The sequence below is a fragment of the Cydia pomonella genome, chromosome 1 (assembly GCF_033807575.1).
Source record: "Cydia pomonella isolate Wapato2018A chromosome 1, ilCydPomo1, whole genome shotgun sequence".
In the NCBI taxonomy this organism is placed as follows: domain Eukaryota; kingdom Metazoa; phylum Arthropoda; class Insecta; order Lepidoptera; family Tortricidae; genus Cydia; species Cydia pomonella.
Window position 1 is genome coordinate 7917148 of NC_084703.1, and position 21528 is coordinate 7938675.

General features: G+C 37.2%; 1 protein-coding gene across 4 annotated transcripts in view; it reads right to left on the minus strand.

Annotated features, from left to right (window-relative positions):
- The window catches only part of LOC133527027 (discoidin domain-containing receptor tyrosine kinase B-like), a 103800-nt gene that overhangs the window by 22506 nt on the left and 59766 nt on the right, over positions 1 to 21528 (minus strand). For all 4 annotated transcript variants that reach the window (XM_061863943.1, XM_061864131.1, XM_061864061.1 and 1 more), the window contains exons 4-5: positions 17184 to 17415; positions 15194 to 15341 (exon numbers count right to left, since the gene is read on the minus strand). In XM_061863943.1, coding sequence (XP_061719927.1) covers positions 15194 to 15341; positions 17184 to 17415 — 380 coding nt within the window. The remainder of the gene's footprint in view (positions 1 to 15193; positions 15342 to 17183; positions 17416 to 21528) is intronic.

Consider the following 21528-nt stretch of genomic DNA (forward strand, 5'->3'; position numbering starts at 1 on the left):
TCACTTTTGTTTTGAATCACACAGCTTATGTTTCAAGGATGAATTTTAAACGCAGTTATTTTTTTAAATTTAGCCCTTGCAGTGTTAAGGTAACAACGTGCTTAAACGCGGCTCGCTCTTCACCACTCGGTTTATCGGGTGTTTCAATCGGAACTTACTCAGAATCGCTAAGCAAAAAGGACAAAATACCTTGGAAACAAGCCTTTTAAATTATTCTTTAACTTTATACCGCGTTTAAAAAAAAAACTTTATTTTAAAACATTATTGCGCCAGTTGAGAACGTCTTTAAAATTGTATAAGCTGAGAATAAAATACCAATCCCTATTTCTGGACTAGTAGCATGTTCAAGTTTAAGTCCGATATAAAGTAAGGTGCATTGGGGTAACCGTTGGGCGCCGTTTTGGTAAAAGGTGTTTGTAGTAACAGCGCTTACGTATAGAGACTAAAAACATTTTCGAACATTTTCGTTGCTAATTTATAATAAGTATTTAACTAATGAAATAATAACCAATCAAGACATTTCAAACCCGGTCAATGCTCGGTAAAAAGGCGTCATATAGTAATCGATATAAAAGTTAAAAATGTGAGTAACATGGCGAGTTTTATTAATATTCAAAACGCATGAACACATAACCGCACCTGGGTCGATTGTTGATGTAGAAGTCAGTCGTGTTTTAGCAAACATTCATTATATTGAAGGAAAATAGCGCAATAAAATGTACGAGTATGTTACAACAAAATGGGATGAAAACACGATACGTAATACTTTCTAGAGTCTAGTTAATCTTAATACGAAGATCGAGTATGTAATGTAGGAGAATAAGGTTGTCACATCTCCCGAGGATGCACTATGCTTGTTGCAATGTATACTAACTATAGCTACATAATATGCCCATAAACTTAACGAGAACAGTACGCAACTGTACTGTACGCAACTGATTTTCAGGGTGTTCAGGTTTTTAAAAGATCGGTAACGTACACGTACAATCTTGTAAGCTTCTTAGTCACCGATGTAGTATGAAAAATGTTATTATGAGCAGGCCGCATGTTATTATGATAAATACGTATATACAAAACAACGCATAGATCAGAATAAAGGGCTGAATAGATAGACAGACAGATAGATAGACTGGCTATGTGTGTGCTAGAAATGGGAAACTTCAAGATTTATAATTGCGCTCGACTGGCAAAAATGTGAACTTTAGTCAGCCCAAATTTTCATACTATTTGACGTGTTCTTCTCTCAAATAACATTTTATCCACTTTTGTACACACAGCCAACACTGACAAGCTTGTGCTCTACATGTTTGTATTTAAATAACGCACATAAAATATCCACTGCGACGCTTCATGACTTAATAGCTTAAAAGCTTATAAAGGGCTATCTGGTCTGTGTAAGTAACGTGTCGGTATACGTAAGTAGTCTTGTCTGTTAAAAATTTTGACGTCAGTTCAGTTGTGATCACAAATAAGAACATAAACCCAGGGCACTATTTAAGTTTTTTTTTAAATATTTATTACTTATAACTATAAGTAGTTTTAGTTGGAGGTTGATAGATAATGTTAATCCACTGTGTTTTCTATATTATTTCCAAATAAAAGTTTGGGGATATCTAAGCCAATAAAAGTATACTGCTTGTAATATTTATTAAACTTTATGAATTTTAGAATAAGGAAAAAAAAGAGACGTTAAAATTATGAACTATTTATTTATTAAGCGAGAGAAAAAAACTGAATAAAACTGCATTAATAAAGAAAAATATCGAAATCGAATTTTGATTACGAATTGCGTTGAGAGTTCCCACAAACAGGCGGGTATTATTGTCCTTTTTTCAGGCTGTATTTACAACTGCTGGCGGCCGATTAATTCAATTGTGGAAGTTCGGTGTGTACAGTACTATGCAAACCTCAATAGATCGATTTCAGATAAAGCGTTATTTCGCTTACAGTTGCCGTCCGATCGGTACGAACATTTTAATGCGAGGCGCACATGGCGCGCTGCGGGCAAGAAGAACGGCATCGAACGCCCTAAGAAATATTAATAATTTTAAATGAATTTTAATAAGGGCGAAGACTATGCAATAGCGGGCTATATAGCTGCAGAAATTTAAGATTGATATCTTCTCTTCACATACATTTACGTAACCTGTAACCTCATACATTTATTTTATACACTCTTCATATAATTTAAAACAGTCTTTATTAAATATATATGTTAACTACTTGATTGTCAAAACGACGGCCCATCCTTCGCATTTGCACTCATAAGTAATTTAGGTGTTTACATGAAGCAACGTACACATAAAAGTCGGGTAAGGGCATATGTAAAGCTACTAATTGATTCATAGTAGGGAGGAGCTGCCATGCGCCAACTAGACAGCGACAAAGGATACAAACTAATAGCACTCCATTTATTTGCGTCTGGCGTGGCAAATAGAAATAATAGCTGAATAAAAATACAATTTTCCCGTCACTATGTTACCACTGGAACTCTTAAAAGAGCTTATGTTTAACCTGAAGGTTCAAGTACATGCGCTCATTTGCTGTACTGGTCGCGTGCAATTACTGACTCCAGTACAATGTGTTTTCGTTAATGGCTTGCGCTTTTTCGAGGCGGCAGCTTAATATTCCCGGAAAGCTTTATATGACATGGCTCCGAGTTTTATTTTCAGACTTTGAATTTGACATTAAACCCCGCAGGTACGTGGTAGCGGCTGGCTATTTCTGCACGACGTCCGGAAAGCCACTTGCTACTTATGATACGACAGGTTAAAATTTTATATGACTGTCTGTTCTGATATCTGACTGGCTAAGAAAAATGTTAAGTACATATATCAAATATGTTTGGGCGTCCTGCTATCAGAGCCCCTAGTGTAAATTTATTCGATAGCGAAACGTGACGTACGCGTTTTATGATAAGTCTCATTTTGTATGGGATTTAGAAACAGCGCGCCAAGCGGAACGTTTCGTTTCAAAATCCCATACAAAATGAGACTTTACGCAAACGCGTACGTCACTTTTCGCTATCGAATAAATTTACACTAGGGGTACAGATATTTAAGTCACAGCACAGTAATAATTTTACGTGTCAGAGCGCCCTATAGTCAATCATTCTTAAAAAGTTATGACCACGCTACGCTACACCTCGCTGTTAGCTTGATATTAAAAATTATGATAATACGTTAAATACCTAAAGCTATACTGGGTACGTTAACATTCCGACAACAGATTCCTTTCTGTAACATTATTATGACGTTAACATATATTTTTTTAAGGGTAAACGCCATATACATAACCATAATTTTAGTGTAAGATCAATATTTTGCATGCCTTATTGTGGCGCAATATGCACTCATAAATTTGTACCACGCTGACATGACCATAATTGTATCTGTGTATATCAGCAAAATAAATAAATTGAAATAGAAATATTTTTCTTTTCTCATCCTCTGAAAGAGGGTCGTTGTTGTTCTACAAAGAGTGCAGAAAATTATACGTTTCTGCTCTAGACGACTCTAGAGTACTTTACGTTTCTTTTTTTACGATAAGCAATTAAAAATTTGGGTTAAATATGTAGATTTGTTGTACAGTTTCCATTCTGATAATTAACTGCCCATTCCATAAATAACGATATTTTTACCTAAATTGTTAATTGAAAGTATTCTCAAGATATACTACTAAAATTTATACCTCGTTTAAATGCACAGGTATTTTACTTTCCTCGTATTCGACATGAAAAGTAGAGTGTTTAACTGTGGTGAAAGGCACCATTCCAGTCTCGGACTATTGGCGTTCTCACTGCGTTCGAGCGCCTAACTACCAAGACCGAAATGGGTGCTTTTCATCCCTTGGTTAACAATCTACTATACTTGTTCGATTAATGCTAAGGAATAACTGTTGCTGTTGGCATAAGTGGAATTATCATGCAAATCGGCCTCAACGGGAAAATAGTCGTAACAAGCAATTCAGGGAACGAGTAGGGCGTAGAGAATACATACCAGTTATAATTACAAGTACGCTATCGTTACCAAACGATTAAAAACGTTGGCTAGAACTCTTTCACTGCGATAGCCTATTCTAAGAACAGGCTGCATGACCGGCAGTTAATTTGATATATAATTGCATATTTATGTAAAGTGCGGTTCAAAAGCCACAACGGTTATTTGCGTTTAAGTTTCTTTCATGTGTAGCCACCAGTCAAATCATGGCTAATTATTTTCAGATTTACGAGTCGCTCGGCGTGTTAGCTTGCGATTTCTAGGAGCAAGACGGGGCTACATGACATGGCCTCTAATAAGTAGTAAGTCCTTATGTATAATGGACTTTTTGAAGCACCAGAGTGTTATAGAACCAAGGAGGTAGTAGCAAAATAGATAAAGAGAAGTTGAGTGTTAAAACCATTTTTAGACTTGGAGGATTTAACAACCGGAGTCGCCTTTAAAAGCTTACCCCTCTGTCGAAAACCTCGGCATCTGACATGGCTATTTGTACGTTACGTACATTTGGCGTGCCCCTCCCGCGTAAAAATCGGCAGACTGATTTATTTTACAGAAAATTACAGACAAGGCGTCTCCAGTTGTTACATCGCCCATGTTTTTAGAGGTTTCGAAGAATATGAAACTGACGTAACCAAGATAGGCACTTGAAATCAGGGTAAGATTTTTTAATTATAATAGTTTAGTTTGAATTTCTATTGCACTCATACATAAACAAGACGTATGGTATGGTGCTTGGAGTACGGCCACTTGGGCACCAACAGTTTTAAAGGAAACTTAACCTTTTTATTTTTAAACAAGATTTAATCTCCTAAATCCAATAATCCTAATTTTTGAGATGTGGCCGTACTGTAGGCAGCATACGAAGAGATATCGAATAAGAATTATTCATACAATTGGGGAATTATTCTATATACCCACCTTACAAGATTGAGTGCGTTACTAGCTTTATGACCATTTCATTCTCATGCGATTCCAACAAAGGTTATTTGCTGAAATGTAGTAAACATTTATTTGATATTTCGCAGTTTCATTACGCATCAGCAGAATCACAGATAAAAAACATCCGTTTATCAATAGTAGTAAAGTTGCCTACGCTTGCAGGCTGTGATCAAAATTAACGAACGCTCTCTTGTCACGGGCGTTGCACTTGCAATAACTAGAATCATGCAAGTTACTTATAGAGAAACTAAATAAAAGTTCACACTTATCAAACGCTGGCATTACATTGTCGTGTAGCACGACCGACCTGCAAATTACTCCAGCGCACTCGCAACTATTCGAGTAAAGTCTGTTTGACGCCCTGAAATATTGTATTACCTCTCTGTTGTTCGCGTTCATTCTTTTTGCAAGCACGTGTTTCAGTAATAAAAGGTCTTCACAGTCGCCCTGTAAATAATAGAGTAGTACGAGCAACGTACTAAGTCTATATAAAATTCAATACTATTTCGTATTGTCTGATGTAAAGCGCTAATAAATGTAATAAAAGTACGGAGCGGCAGTCTTACTTGAGCGCGTATTGTGTACTCTTCAGGTGCTTTCCTAAGCGGGTTACCTGATACCGAGGAATTTATATTGCGTCTGTTATTTCTATTCTATTTAAACTGGGCTGGAGACATTCTTTGCTCTTAAAAATGAAAATCGAAAACTCTAGAATGTAAGGACAATTATACTTATTTCCGACTTTGTAATGCTCCTATAGAAATAGAATGTGCGTTCGTAATATTTTTAAAAGTAATTCCTGGCAGGCATCATTGATCGTAGCCTATTTCCAAGCACCGGAGGTAACAGAGCCGTCTAGACGTTCAGTGAATCGCCTACTACCAATTATTACAGTTCGCGATGTTCAAAGGATAAAACAACCATTAATTACGATGTAATTAAAACTGTTTACTCATCCGCAAACATCCAATAAGCGGTAGAATATTATCCGAATGTCATCAAAAACCCGTGTACGAAATTGATGGCAAAAGATCTCGAGAGACGCAACTAAATCGTGGCTAAAATATTAATATTTGTCTATGAGCTCAAAGGTTCTAGTACTAGGGGATATGGGGAATAGCAACATCTCGTTCAGAATAGTTATTTGAAACCTGAACTTTATTCGATGGGTCTACAGTTCTATTTTCTGTTTAAACTACAAAATTGTCCGAGCTTCACAAAGTATGAATCTGCTATTCGCAGGACTTTGAAATAGCAATACAGTATCGAAGTGATTCAAAGAGAATCGCGTAGACGAGCAGTTCTGGGTAATATTCCTTTTGTGACAGCATGATCTGTTTCTCTTCCATTCGCCTTCATATTATATTAAATACATCGAGTTAAATACTTCAGTCAACACCGGATCGCAATATTTAGCCTTTGTCTAACGATAGCCTTAGGATTTCGGGTAGCCCAAGATCCATACTGTAACACCTATAATTTGTGAAACACCTATATGTAGCGATCTGCCGATGTGTTAAAACCGTTAATTTCCATGATAAATGAAAACAGATCATAATACCACATTTTGAGAGCTTAAATCATTTTGTTATTGTTTTATATTACTTGACATTAGAGTCACTAACTAAAGTAACTTAAGAGCCCGGTAACGATTTTAGAGCAAAAATGTAAAATTGATAGATTTAGTCGTTGAAATTGCACCTTTTGTTACGTAATATCTAAATAACAAGTATTGATTTCTATTAGCCCGTCTTCTCATCTTGCCTATTTAATAATGAGGTCGCAAACGTGCGTCCCCGTTAATATGTGACGAGGGCACAGTTTTTAAAAATTCATCAGAAAATCATGGTGGTAAATTATACAAAATGATGTGTAAGAACAGTTTCAGCAAATGTTGTAGATTGTTTAAGTATCCAAATTACGTTGAAATTAAGTCGATTTTCAGAGAAATTGTCCTTGTCTTGAAGTTATTTCTGGAGAAAATTTATTTCGTCCTACTTTCATTTACACTACTACGAGTATTTCAAATTCATAACATAATAACAAAACTGTAGTTTATTAAAGTTGAAGTACAGGATATGTGTAAAAATTACCATTTTTAGCAGTCAAAACTTTACGAAATTTACAAATAAGACATACAAAATCAGTGCTTTACGCGCGTTTACCTAAACATCAGAAAAAAACATTACTAATTGAGTGAGACTGTTTTCAAAAAATTGATTTATAAAAATAAAAGATAACAAGACGTGCTAATACGAGTAGAAACCATAAGTACTTGGTATTTCTAATAGTTGACAAAAGGTGTACAATTTCATCAACGAAATCTATTAATTTGACATTTTTGTGACTAAAATCGATAACGGGCTCTTAACGTTTGACAAATTAATTTAACAAATTCGCATAATAGGTGTCCTTTTCAGCTTTTAGTGCTTTGATTCCCAATTTACGCAATTGTTCAGTCAGAGTCAAGCCGATAGTGACGTCCAAAGCGGCCAAATATATCGGAACACTTCCTTTTTTCTATGGTAAAATACTAAAATAGGTACATACCTATTGTTACATTAACAATATATCAGGTACGAAGTATGTCTACAGACGTGTGTTTGTGATGAACATTTAGATGTAATCATTTAGAATCGAATTGACACGCATTGATTCAATTGATTACCTTGTATAATATACTTAAAATTCAAGGTATACCTTATAATTCTAAATGTCAAGCGTTAGAACGCTATATCAAACGGAAAGTCTTATATGATGCCATCACCACAGCGCTTAAGTCCTTATAGTTCAGTGCGGTTTGGCAATAAGGGGATCTCTGTGACATTTAGTAGCAATGTCAGGTCTGGCCGTAATACTATCTGTACGCGTGCTATGCCTCTCAATAGAATAAGTTTTCCTATATCGGCACCAACTTTATTAAAGTGGAAACTGTTTCTAGTACAATCAGTGGAAGAAATACAGGCTCCATACCGTCCATAGAAATGTTCATGATGAAAACAGATTGGTGTATTTCAAATTCAATTCAATTATTTTTAGGGCCTGTTTACAATTTTTAGTCTTCGCACTCACTAATCAATATACATATAAACAGGCCCTTCTATGAAACAAGAACGTAAATATATTACAATTTAACGAACGAGCGAGCGAAGTAAAGAAAAGTTCTTACATTCCACTTGGAACACACGGCTGGCTAGGGGCACGTTCCGGCATTTCGATGTTTTAAAGCAGAACTATCAGAGGATAGTTTGCTACGCAATAACTTAAGTAAATTTGTTCTAATTTAGATGAAATTAGGTAAACGTGTAGTTGAGGGCATTCTATTTTATTCATTAAATTATGAGCAGGCTCGATCAAGGAGTCATGGAGCTAGAAGAGCCTATAAGGACCAAAAGATATTTGTAAGGTGTCTTCCTATTCTGGTGAGCTCCGTCCCTAGGAGCGAGAATTCAGCCGAAGAGTAACTTATAGATTTATTCAATTCCAAAGTACCCGTCTTTTTGTTTTTAATAAGTAGGAGTTTTTAATAAGGAGAGTATGGAGTTGAACTTCTAGTAATCGTGATATGTTTCATTTCGCTCTCAATAGCCAGATACATAAAAGGGGTAGTTGATAATGTAGCAATCCAGGATACCCTCCCGCACTACGCCTGCGAGCGCTCCAAGCGTTGCGTAAATACGTGCGCGGTGCCCGTTGACTCGTCGTAGTAGTTGAGCTGGCCGCCGATGCAGACACAAACGCATGTCACTTTTAATTCAAAACAGGGGTCAATAATGGATAAAGTTCGCGCACATTGATTATCTCGTTATTTTAATTCATTGGTCTGATCATGAACAAAATAGATATGATCTTAAAGGCTCGAATTTCGACATTTTTTATTCAGTCGTGCTGAATGTCTATGAATCTACTCTGTAGAGTTTTTGACTAACTGCGAGTTCTCAGTTCGGGACGAACTACTAGATGTTATATATACATTCAGACGTCTTGTAGCTTACCTCTAAACAGCATAAGAAAAATATAAGTATGTAACTATACACGATGCTACATGAGGAACTCGAAAGATTTTATCCACGTACTTCTGAGGCCAAATGAAGGAAAAAATGTTATAAAAGTTTCAGTAAATTTCGCCAAAAAAAATTTTTATTTGTTTTTTTTTTCTAATTTTGAACGTATTTGTACATAAAAAGTTAATGTTATGGTAAAACTGGCACTGAAAATAATTTTTTACGCTTTTTTTTGTAAAAACTAGTTCTTGCAAAGATTACTTGTCACTTTTTGACATCTATCAATAAGGATATTTAGACTACGCCCCATAATGGCATCATCGCGATCAAAAAGGCGTTTTGCACTAAGTTACGATAAGATGTTTTTTTTTTACTTTGGTATTAACTCTGAAACTAGGCGAAATCCAGAAAAGTTTATATGACATTTTAGTCTCTAAATGTGATCAGTAATACACTGTCAAAATCTTTCGGTTTCCTCATGTAGCACCGTGTATAGCAACAAGAGTAACAATATAAATCTGGTAAACGTGTGCTAGCGAAAAAATCGGCAAGCTTTTTGAGTCGAGTATCCAATCACAGCAATAATCACCAGTTTTAGGAATTTCAAAGAAGCCAATGTTATTTATAAAGAAGTCTAAGGACTTTTAAATGACCATTTATTGGGTGACTTAAACACCTGAGTATGCCTGTAATTTATTTTTGTTTGACTATCGTAACTCTATACACAAAGTGACTGGCCAAAGTCCGGCAAAGATAATGTTTGGCAGGGAGCTCAGATGCCGTTTCTCACTGCTTAGGCCCAACCCAGTATCTGCCGTAATGGATAAAGAGCAAATAAAACATTCATTAAAAATAGTAATGCCAGGGAAGTATTTTTGTCTGGGGAGAAAGTTATGGCTATATATATATATATATATATATATATTTAGTCAATGGCTCATTTTGACAGATAAAAAATGTCCCCCTTCTTAGCGATGTGCGCTGTGTTGCAATAATACAGTGTTGGTGTTTTTCAGTGAGAGTATTAATTAATTACCCATCTCATTTAACCAACAAGCATAAATGCAACAATAATAATAATAATAAGCCCCCAGGGCAGCTTGTGGCGAGCTGAATGGGAAGTGACGTCCCTTGGGTCCCATACCCCCGAGAGTCGGCCAGGTCCCTCTCTCCGGCTTGCCTTGATTGGCCGGCTGGAGTGAACACTGAGCAGGGGCCGCAGGATTCTCACCTCTGGCTTGCCTTTACCGGCCGTCCAGAGTGGGGTGTCAGAGCTATATGCTCGCAGGGTGGAAGTGAAATTTGCATAAGACGCGAGTTGGCACAGTGGCTGCTTACAGCCACTGGGTAGAAAGCGGCGTACACCTCTCCACACCCTGAGCCGCTCACGCAATGTTGTCCCCTTGTCGCTCCGTGCGAGCGGCCGTTTTCGGGGACCCATATTGTGAGTTGGCAAGTCACCACCTGCCCATTTTGTCGTGTTTTTAAAAACATATGATCAGGGCAGGTGCCATAGTATTTTCCATAGTCTCGGTTACCAGTCCACTTGCAACTCAACCCAATAGCCCGGTTTATTTTGGTACCCTTTTTTTTACAATAGTCCTACACTAACCGGGGCTTGTCCTTGGGTGCACTGCTATAGTGTGAACAGGGATAATCTTCGGTTGGTGTCACGTTACATTTAGAGTAAATTGTCTTATTACAAGGGGCCTCTACGTGTTGGCTTCGGCCCTACGCACGCCTTCCAAATGTCCGGGACCCCATGGTCCCGAGAATTTGTAAAAGACAGACAATAATAATAAGTACTTCACGGACGACATCCCCACGACATAGAGCAAAACCACATAGACACTACTGCATCAAACACTTGGCTGAAAATAGGTAGTTTGTTCCCAGAAACCGAAGGCTTCATTATCGCAATTCAGGACCAAATAGTTAACACAAAAAACTACCGAAAATATATCATAAAAGACCCAACAGTTACAAATGACAAATGCCGTAGATGTCACACCCAACCGGAAACCATACAACACATAACCGGAGCATGTACAACACTTACACAGACAGACTACACACACAGACACAATCAAATTGCAAACATCATTCATCAAAATCTAGCACACAAACATAATCTTATTCAAAACAACCATACACCATACTACAAATACAACCCACAGGTAGTTCTAGAGAACACAACGCACAAATTATACTACGACCGCGCTATACTGACAGATCGCACCATCCACTATAATAGACCAGACATCACTTTAATAGACAAAATAAAGAAGACCACTTATCTCATAGACATCTCAGTCCCTAACACACACAATATACAAAAGACCATCACAGAGAAAATAACAAAATACGCAGAACTAAAAGACGAAGTTACTAGGATATGGAGACAAGAGAAAGTGTACGTAGTTCCAATAGTTTTATCCACAACAGGCGTCATCCCAAAACACCTTCACCATAGTTTAAAATTACTAGATCTAAAATCATATATCTACACTATTCTACAAAAAGCCGCTATATTAAATACATGCCGAATTGTGAGAAAATTTATGCAACTTGACACAGAAAATAATACCCCGGAAACAACTTAAATTTAACAACCCCCGCTGCATTTACTTGGTAAATAACCCGTAAATGTAGCTGATTACCAGCCTAGAGCTGAGAAAACCAACCCTTTCGATAATAATAATAATAATAGGGTTGATTCCTCTACGGATGATAGTTATAGTTGTAAAGGTACAATCGAACAAATTAGTTTGTGACCCACCATATCAAGTTTTTACAGTAGTGTCATAATAATTGTACTGTTTAAATCAATGTAATGCCAATGACGAAGTAAACGTGAAAAGGTTACACAGAGGGTCAGGAATCAAGTTGGTCGATAGTACTTCAGGCTCCGACGGTACACACGTGTGTAAGGTGCCCGGCATGTGATGACGAATCGCGGGGCTTGCGTAATTAAAGCCGGGCTCTGTGGATAGTGTGGATTATGACTAGTTAGCAAAGCTAATTAGTCACTAACGCACAGTATATTATTAATTAAACTCCCGTCATGTGGAGACGCGAGGCGGCGTTGACTAATCAATAAATAATAGCTTCTGTCAAACAACCGTGATGTTTGGATACACATTATATATAACGTAATTGTTTTCCATGTCAAATCGTTTGCTCTTTCATCATCTACCTACTTAGCGTTATCCTGGCTACGCTTCAGAAAGGGAGCCAGGCGTTCACTCGGCAACCTAATTCCAAAAAGTGACTGCCATTTAAATTTCCAAACCAAGGAGAAAACTTGGCTATTGTTGTAGAAAGGCAAACTTGTCCAGTTAAGTATACGTAGTATGGTCGATATGAAGAATATAAAATGTATTGCGCTGAAAACGTAATTGGAGTATGTGTATAAATGCAAGAGTTAAAACCGAAAAAAGAGCTTGCAAACGGTCTTCCCCACATTAACTTTACCTTTATGTATTCTAACTGAATGTGTATGATAGCTACCACCTTACTACCATGTTTCACAAATCTTGACACAATAAGGCTTCAATAAAAATAATGGAAGCCTTAGTAAACGGAATCGTAATTTTCATAACTTCGTATTTTTCTTAGTCTGGTTTGCAAAAGAATTCGGATTAATTATAACGATTTCAGGCAAACGGTTCCATTCGATTGTCGATATATAGCTATTTGTATCTTTAAATACCTTTTCACTTGATCATGGCATAAATTACGTCAAGTCCAAAATCTGATACTTATCATTCCCTTAGTAAGTAAATATTGTAAGTACTGAACAAATATTACGCTTATAAATTCACTTCCACATTTTGTGTTCAAGTGGTGCAAAGTTGGCTTAGACGGACTCTAGAGAAATGTGTCGTTTCTTTAGAAATTTGTCATATCTGTATACCATTCTTTAGAGTCAAGCTTATCAATCTTATAACACACAGGTTGGTAACTAGCCTTTTATGCAAAGCAACTTGCAAAAATGAGCCCACTTTAGATAACTTTCTGCACACAGTCAGTACTAACCAGGTGTTAAGTTTCTCACCTTATCCCAATCACAAAGAGTTGAAAATCCTTGCTCACGACCCCCAGTGTGCATCCGTCAGTAGTGCCATGTTGCCTCACGAGACTGAGCAATCTGCTAAGTACCAAAAGTCGCTAACGGCAGTCGCACAAACTTGCGAACAAAAGAGGCACAGAGTTTGCCTCCTGGCTGATGTTACACAAAACGGTAGCTAAGTACGAATATTGATGGGTAAAAAAGAAAGCTAGTGCTTGGCAAAATGATAATGTTGAAATGCGTAAGTAGAGTCAGCATAAAAAATAGTTCCTAGTGGAAAGTAGCCAAATAAATAAATATTATAGGATATTATTACACAAATTGACTAAGTCCCACAAATAAATAGTAAATATGTAAGTATAACGTAATACACCTTTATTTCTATAGAGGTATAAATGTGTTACGATAACTATGGTCTCTCGGCTATAGTATATCTGATGCTATTCACTATATTGGTTTCAAATAACACAATTTAATATCAATCGTGACTTCATAGTACAAAAGTAAGTACACGGGATTAAGTACCGATTCAGTTTAGATTGTACATGACATGATGCTGACTACTAGTAGTAAGTACTTATCGCACCTTGTTTTCGAAAAAGTATCGATTAGTAAAAATCAAACAACAAACAGCTTGGGAGGATAGCTAAGGACCACTTGAAACAATTTCGTGAACCAATTAACTGAATTAACAAAAAACCGAAAAAAGCTTTCGAGTCACGTTTAGAGTCCAATAAATTTAAATAGCTCCTAGAATATGAAATAACGTCACAACTGCAGTTTCTAACGATTAACACACTTTTTTTTCTATACAAAATAACTATTTAGCATAGAGTAGACGCGACAGCAATCGTTGGCGATCAGTTTGATTTAACCCCGTGTGTAAACGTTTGAACTTAAACAGATGGAGAGATTACAACCTACACCTAAGCGATTGGTGCACCATTTGCATTGATCTTTGCGCATTTATGATTAAATGATGTTTTTGTAAAAAAAAAAATCATTTTTGATACCAGCTTTTATCGCTGACTGCACTACTTTCAACAAGCAACTAATACTTAACGAGACAATAGTAACAAACCCAGATCCAATTTAGGTTGCAATGTTTCATGATTAGTTCCCGATTCGCCGGATTCTTGTTTTGCCGCATTCCTGTGTCGCCGGATTTACTTTAGTACATCACAATCCGACTAAACGATAATCTGTCGAAACAAGAATTCGGCGAATCGGAAACTAATCTGTTTTATCACATAGTTCATATGGCCACCTCCTGTGCCTTCATCAGCTCGATGGTACTATAATATTACGAGGGCTAATCCGAAAGTTGTTAGTTGCGCCGGCTCTACTCATGCGATTAAAATTTTATTTATACTATTGTGAGGGATTTTTCAGTGCTTATTAAAGTGGTGTAAATACATTTTTAGAAAACACTTTTTTTTGTTTTAATTTTATTTTTACTTCGACGCGTCGAAGCCTAACCATCAGTCATGAAAATCAGTAATTGAGACTCCATATGTGCTGTCATTTTATATAGGTACAGTTTTTGTAAAAAAAAAAAAATTTTCTGGTGCTACTAATGACGAATCTCGGCCGTTCTTTTACGTATAAATCGTTTAGATTGAGTAAATATTATTATGATTTAATAGGTGTCAACAATGAGTCCTTTCATTAAAAGTAAAAAATTCTGATATTTAAAAAAATACATATATGCATATAAGATCATTTATTGATTTATACATTGGAAATAGCAGAAGGAAGATAATAATTAGACCCGGGTAAATTTAAGTTCGATTTTCAAAGATTTCAATACGAAATTCATTTAATGTGCCCAAAAATGCCGTTTTTTCTAAGCAATTCGTAACTCCATACAAAACAGCTTTCAGTTAAAAATATATAATAAAAAAACTATTTGCATTAATTAAAAAAAAAATTGATGGCCATAAGTAGCATTGAAATATCCCTCACAATAGTATAAATATTTTTTTTTATCGCATGAGTAGAGCCGGAGCAACTAACAACTTTTGGATCAGCCCTCGTACATTCTCAACCAACTATGTATGTGAAGTTTCAGCTCAATCGAATAATGAATCCAATTTAGCTTGCAAGCTTTGACCCGAACATACATGCGAACAAAAACATTGCAAGTAAAAAAAAGCTTGTAATGAATAGTTGGCACTCACCGCTCCAGTAGCAGCCGTAGAGCTCGACCCGCATGCAGACGGTACGCCGGTGGAAGCTGTAAGGTATGACGCGGATCCTCTGAGCCCATATCGGCGGGTCCAGGTGGTTTTTCTTCTCCAAGTACGTGTTCGTGTTGCCCTGCATTATCTGAAATCGAATTGTTTATTTAGATTGTGATTGATTGCTGCATAGAGACGCATAAGATCACCAAAAATCTATTTGAATCAATATTAAAGCCAATCGGGTTGAAGAAGACTACGCATTTTTAGTTTTCTCAATCGAACGTTAATCCATTTATTATACCTACAATATTTATTTTTAAAATTTTCACCAATAAGGTGTTCATAGGCAGTAAACCAGCTGTATAATCAAGCAGTCGCGAAACAATCGACTTTAGAGCAGAATATTAACTCTGAAACTAGGCGAAATCCAGAAAAGTTTATATGACATTTAAGTCTCTAAATGTGATCAGGAATACACTGTTGAAATCTTTCGGTTTCCTCATGTTACACCGTATATACATATTTTCTAGTTAGGCAAAAAATAAACAAGGGTGATCTAAATTCGATTACAATTTACAAATAAGAACACAAACACGACTATTTTTTCTCCTAACATGTATTCGAGTTCGGATGCGGCTGGCCCAGATAGAGATGGCGGGACGACCTAGATATCTTTCTCAACGATTGGTCGGAAGGCACTAAATCGGGGGTTGTGGAAGACTAGGGGAGAGGCCTTTGCCCAGCAGTGAGACGCCTTAATATGCTAGTAAAAAAAAAACATGTATTCAGGTACATATTTATGAATTTAAATAACTATACTCTGCGAGCTATTCAACTATTCATTAGTAATATACGATGTCAACACTTCACCCCGCATTCTCTCCGACTGTCCAGTTTTGATCGATGGACACTTGCATCACCTCAATGTTGTTAATTTCCTGGGACGTGGCGCATCGGAATGCAATCTTGATTTATGCCCTGCGACCGATTCGGAAATTAAAAGGGCGCCAGTGTTGTGTGGCCTTGCTGCGGCCGTCTGTTTGACTTAACTGATTGACAATTAACGCTCATAGAATAGTTCTGTACTGTATAGGATCATTTTATGCTAAACTCGAACCTTACACGGTAATACATCTACTGATGTACCGCTAGAAAGTTTTCAAAATTGCGAAATTTATACGTTTTTTTTTATATGAAGACTGAAACATCAATAGGTATTTACGAAGTTTCGGCAACTTGTACATTTTCAGGGAATTTTTGGGCAAATAATGTTGATTCTCTTCGATCAATAAGAGATCGTTCACAAGCGTGCTTAATAGACATTGTATAATCCTATAAACCTAATTCCATGCAATTAATCAGATCAGTTCAATAGATCAATGAATTATAAATAGCAGTTCTTAACCGTATGACATTAAACATGTGGTTAAGTAAACCCAAGCGCTTTCATTGTCAAGAGCTACAGGATAAAAAAGAAGCTCCAATATCATACAATAGGAAAGCCGTCGGAAATTCGATTTTAAAGAAGCTTTGTCACCGACATTCAGACAGTACAATGGACATTAAATATTAGAACTCTTTAACCGTTCATAGAAAATACTAAAAGTGAGGATACCGGAAATACTACTGCAAATCTGCCTTGTTAAATTACTTAACTCTTTACTCGTAATTAGCGTTTAGACTACTTTTGGCGCAACGACTCACTTCAGTTGAAAGAAGGTGTCATATATTCTGTATCTTGTCTGTCGGTACGAAAACATCAGTGTTTATTATTTTTGGTTGACTAAATTCTCTTGGGTGTGGAGGACTGAATCATCTACGAGCACTGTCATTGTCTTGATTTTTTTAAACTAATAAAATACCAACACTTCGGTATCTTCGGTCATCCCGTTCCTAGCGTCCACGGGAGTCCTAACATATCCTTACGCCAAGGCCTACCTATGGCATTCGCAGTAAGACATGGTATATACACAGGCAGATACTGTACCTCCTTCTCGTCCGAGCCGCGGTAGCGCACCCATTTCCCAAGCTTAGGCCGCCAGTACTCGATGACGTAAGCCTCCGCGTACTCCGCGCCCTGGCCGTTGCCGAAGCGGCCCTGCGTGCCCACTCCCGTGATCACATGGACGGACCGCAGGTCTATCTCCAGCCATTCGGTTGACTCCGTCGTGATCTGGGACTTGGGACACCAAGCGCCGCCTTTTATCTCTTGATTTAACCTGTTGAAAAAAGATATAGGTCATTAAATTTCTACACACTTTATCCAAATTTAAAGGTAATCCAACGCAGAGTCGAAAGTTAAGGGCGTTGGGCAGATTTTGATGAATAAATTCATCAAAACTTTCACGAGGATCTTGTATATAAAAATATTCGAACTCGATCAAATCCTTTCACTTGTTCATTTAAGGTGCCAACAGTCTTCTTCTTCACGTGCCATCTCCGTCCAGGAGGTTGGCGACCATATGTCTATATGTCTCTCTATGTTCAGTCATGCGAATTAGTCCATCTATGCTCTTCACTTTTAATCAGTCTCTTATATGTTTAGTCCATGATGTGCGCCTTCTACCACGACCATGCTTCCCTTAAATTTTTCCTTCAATTATTAATTTCAGTAGGTTGTATTTATTGTTTCTATTTATATGTCCAAAATACGCTGCTTTTTTTTCTTAATTGTTGATACTACTTCTAGATCTTTTTTCATGATTGCCAACAGTATCTCCCCCTTTATCAAAATAATTTCTGTACTTGACAAACTGGTAGGGTTCGAGTACCGTGCAAATGAGACGCACAGACGCATACATTAAAGATTCATGGTTCCGATAAAACATCGATACAAAATATTAACTGAAAGCGAACATCTTTCGATGCACATTCTCGAATGTTCCATAATTTACCCAAACCGGGTGTATCGATTTAAGGGAAGCAAAGCGGAATCGAAAACAGTTACGAAGGAGCCATTTGCGCGACGACCGCTCATGTTAACTGCCATTTAAATATGAACAAGATAGATATATTTATTTATCGTATAATATTTATTTATTTAGACAAAGGAGCCTAACCGAAAAATATATAATAGATATTAAAAGAAATACAGCAGTATTAAGTTAGTAATTTACATTTTGAAGAAATAGTTGTGCGATCAGTCTAAACAAGTCATGAGTGTCATGACAATGCGTTTATTTACCACACAGGGTATTGTTTTGCGCTCTTCGTCCTTTGAAAATCTAACAAGTACCTGTTCTGCGTTTGAGCAAACAATGAACGTTTCTATTCATTGTTTTCCACAGACGTGAAACGAATACAACCGTCAACTGTCTATTAGAACAGCGGTGTTCTTATTCACATTTGAAGCTGCGGCCGGAGCTAACAATTATGGTCTCTGTTGTACCGGTGATTACTTTGAAGTTTCAGGCGTCGTCGCATGGTCAAGCTGTGAAGGTTTTTCGCTCACATTTTAGATCTCAAAAGCTAAAATGACTTAAGAATCCAGGTAGCGGTCTACTCGATTTTAAGGTATAAGTTTAAATGAGTTAGCATTGAAATTGCTCGTTAAACGGAATAGACTTGAGCTGGTTTGGATTTCAAGTATATGTTTACGTTAGAAGCCAATTGTGGTCCGGGCACGCTCGATTAATCCGCTGGCGTCAAACGACGGATTCTATTGGATAGATACGTCCAATTTAATCACCTGCAGGAGTGTCTCTGGTGGACCTGGCGGATCAACCGGCCGTCGACGTGCATCTCAGCGCAAACTCGGAATACGTCGCCCGTGTATAAGCCGCTTCGTTGCGGATGTCGGGAAGTCTAGTTACGTACGGGTACATTTTTGTGCGATGAGCACATGATTAAGAATTGAGAAACAATGTTAAAATCTTGTTACTGCTTGCTAATAAAGGGTTGTCCCTCGTTATCGTTTCGCATAATTTTGCATGAATTGTTGCGCAGAATTTATATTTTCGTATATTTTTTTAGCGTAGGTACTGCAATGATTTTGTATCAGAGTTATGAATCAGGTATAAAATAATTACTAAGCAAGCACCTAATATCAGTCTGGCAATCAGTCTAACTAATATGGATTAGTAATCGACTGATTTACCTACATAGCTAACAATAGTTCGAGGCATGTATGTAGGTAATTTTACAAAGACGAAGATAAAACTGCTTGTATATTTGGTTTAATTCTGTGTTTTGAAAGGAGCATATAATAATATTTGTAATAACCAAATTAAAAAACTAAACAAACTAACAAATGAGAAAAGTAGTCACTGCAAATCCTTCATACGGCAGTATTCGTGGCCTATTTTTCCTCATGTCATATCCCAAAGCGCTTACATACAGTTGAAAAGCTCGCGCGGCCTCTTACAGACCAAACACAGCTCTCCTTATCCAGTGCGATTAACGACACTCACAATAAAGCCTATGCACACAATGCAGATAAGTGGTCTCAGTGGCCGCTCTCAGGAATGCGGTGTTAATCTGTCGCGGCATTTAAATAACATTTATCATAGTATCATCACAGACAAGTAAAGAGTATAGACTGATAGTTTTTATTAAAATTAATCACGTTCATCGTTGTGAATGTTGTCAATTAATGAGGATTAAAAATTCATATTCAAAAAGTAAATACATCTAGAAAGCGCAGGTTAAAGCTGAAACGTTATTTGCAAACGTGAAGTGTTATAAAGGCACGTGGACCGCGCTAAATGCTATAGATAAATGATTTGGGTGAGCAAAGCAACGCGTCTTTGTGTGTAGACTACTAGTTTAAGCTTAACTCGTCTCTGGTGTCATGATCATTTCCAATCAGAGTTAATAACGCTATTGTAAACGTTCCGCGGTAATCGTTTCAGCCAATCAGTTGGCGGGATGGCCAGTCATTAAGGACCATTGACTGCGGAGCGTCAACCGGCCATAATTGATACGTAGTATCTCACTCGGTGTTTGCTCGAGTTCCAGTTTCGATTCACGAGCCGTTACTTTCAGCATAGGCGTGTCACATCGGCCAGGGAACTTGAGTTTGGAGTAACTCCGACCACTCGGAGCATCCCAATGGTTAGTGCAGTACGATCGGGTCTTCTGTACTATTAGAGTACCATAGCCGACGCTGAATATGCGCAAATTTAGAAACTGTAGCAAGTTGTAATTTTTATGTTTCATGCTTCAGTAAGTTTTAAGTCATCACTGGAAACAAGAAAAGACAAGAACACGTATGTGTGTTAATTTTGAATTGGAAACGGGGCGCCCGCCACGGCACCGAAAGTGTGTGAAAATCTTTAAAACAATGTCACACATCGAAACACTGAATACACTTTGAAATACACCCCGATTTTTTACGTAAATAAGTAAGCGAACGATATAAGATATATACTGTACAGACTTGATTAATGTTTTCTCATAAGTTAAAGTATTGGTCTTAATATGGAGTGAGGCAACATTCGTGACTAGAACTAGCACGACAGATGTCAAATTGTACGGCTGTCAGTTACAATCTAATATCGATTGATGCGAGTTAAACGCGCCGAATTCGGTCATGCCGCTATATTAGCGCAATACGATAAGTACATATAACATCTGTACAGTACATGACTTTCATGTCAAGGGTAAAATTTATATGGTTATCATCGGTTGTAAAGTTTTGTAGGAAGGCACAGCATGTAAACATGTTTCTTCCTGGTAACTTCCCTTAACCGCTTTACCCAGCTAATGCCAATAAACGCCAATATACGTCACCCACATAAGAATTAAATTACGGACTATGGCGTGCGAGATAATGGGCCTTGAATGCGTTACATGTTGAACTAAATTCCTTAACACTATTTGAAAATGCAGGTTTATGATAGCGGAATATTGTATATGTTGGTCGAGAATCAGTTAAACCATTAAACTTCAATTAACGCAAACGAGTACCAGTGAGAAATCGGATATTATGTATTTTGATGTATAATGCGGCGCTCACGACTCTCAAAGTTCATAAACTGTATTCAATAGTATAATTGTGTGATATTGGTCCAACCAATTCAATTGCCTGCTCTTCATCAGTTACAGTCATAACCGGGAAATGAATACGATACACGTAAGTATTGTACTACCTCCAAAAACAAACTATAAATTTAAGCGATAGATTTCTATTACAAGTTTAGAAAATAGCCGACTGTCAAATAAATATATTTGCTGATTTAAAGCAAAATTTGTGAAATGTATTTTTGATACGATTTTCTATTTAGCAAACTTTATCTAATCGTGCTGCGGTGGCAGCATGGTTTCATTTTTATCACCTGTCACTATGCCCGTCACTTTCGCGCTTACATACTTGTTAGAACGTAACAGGCATG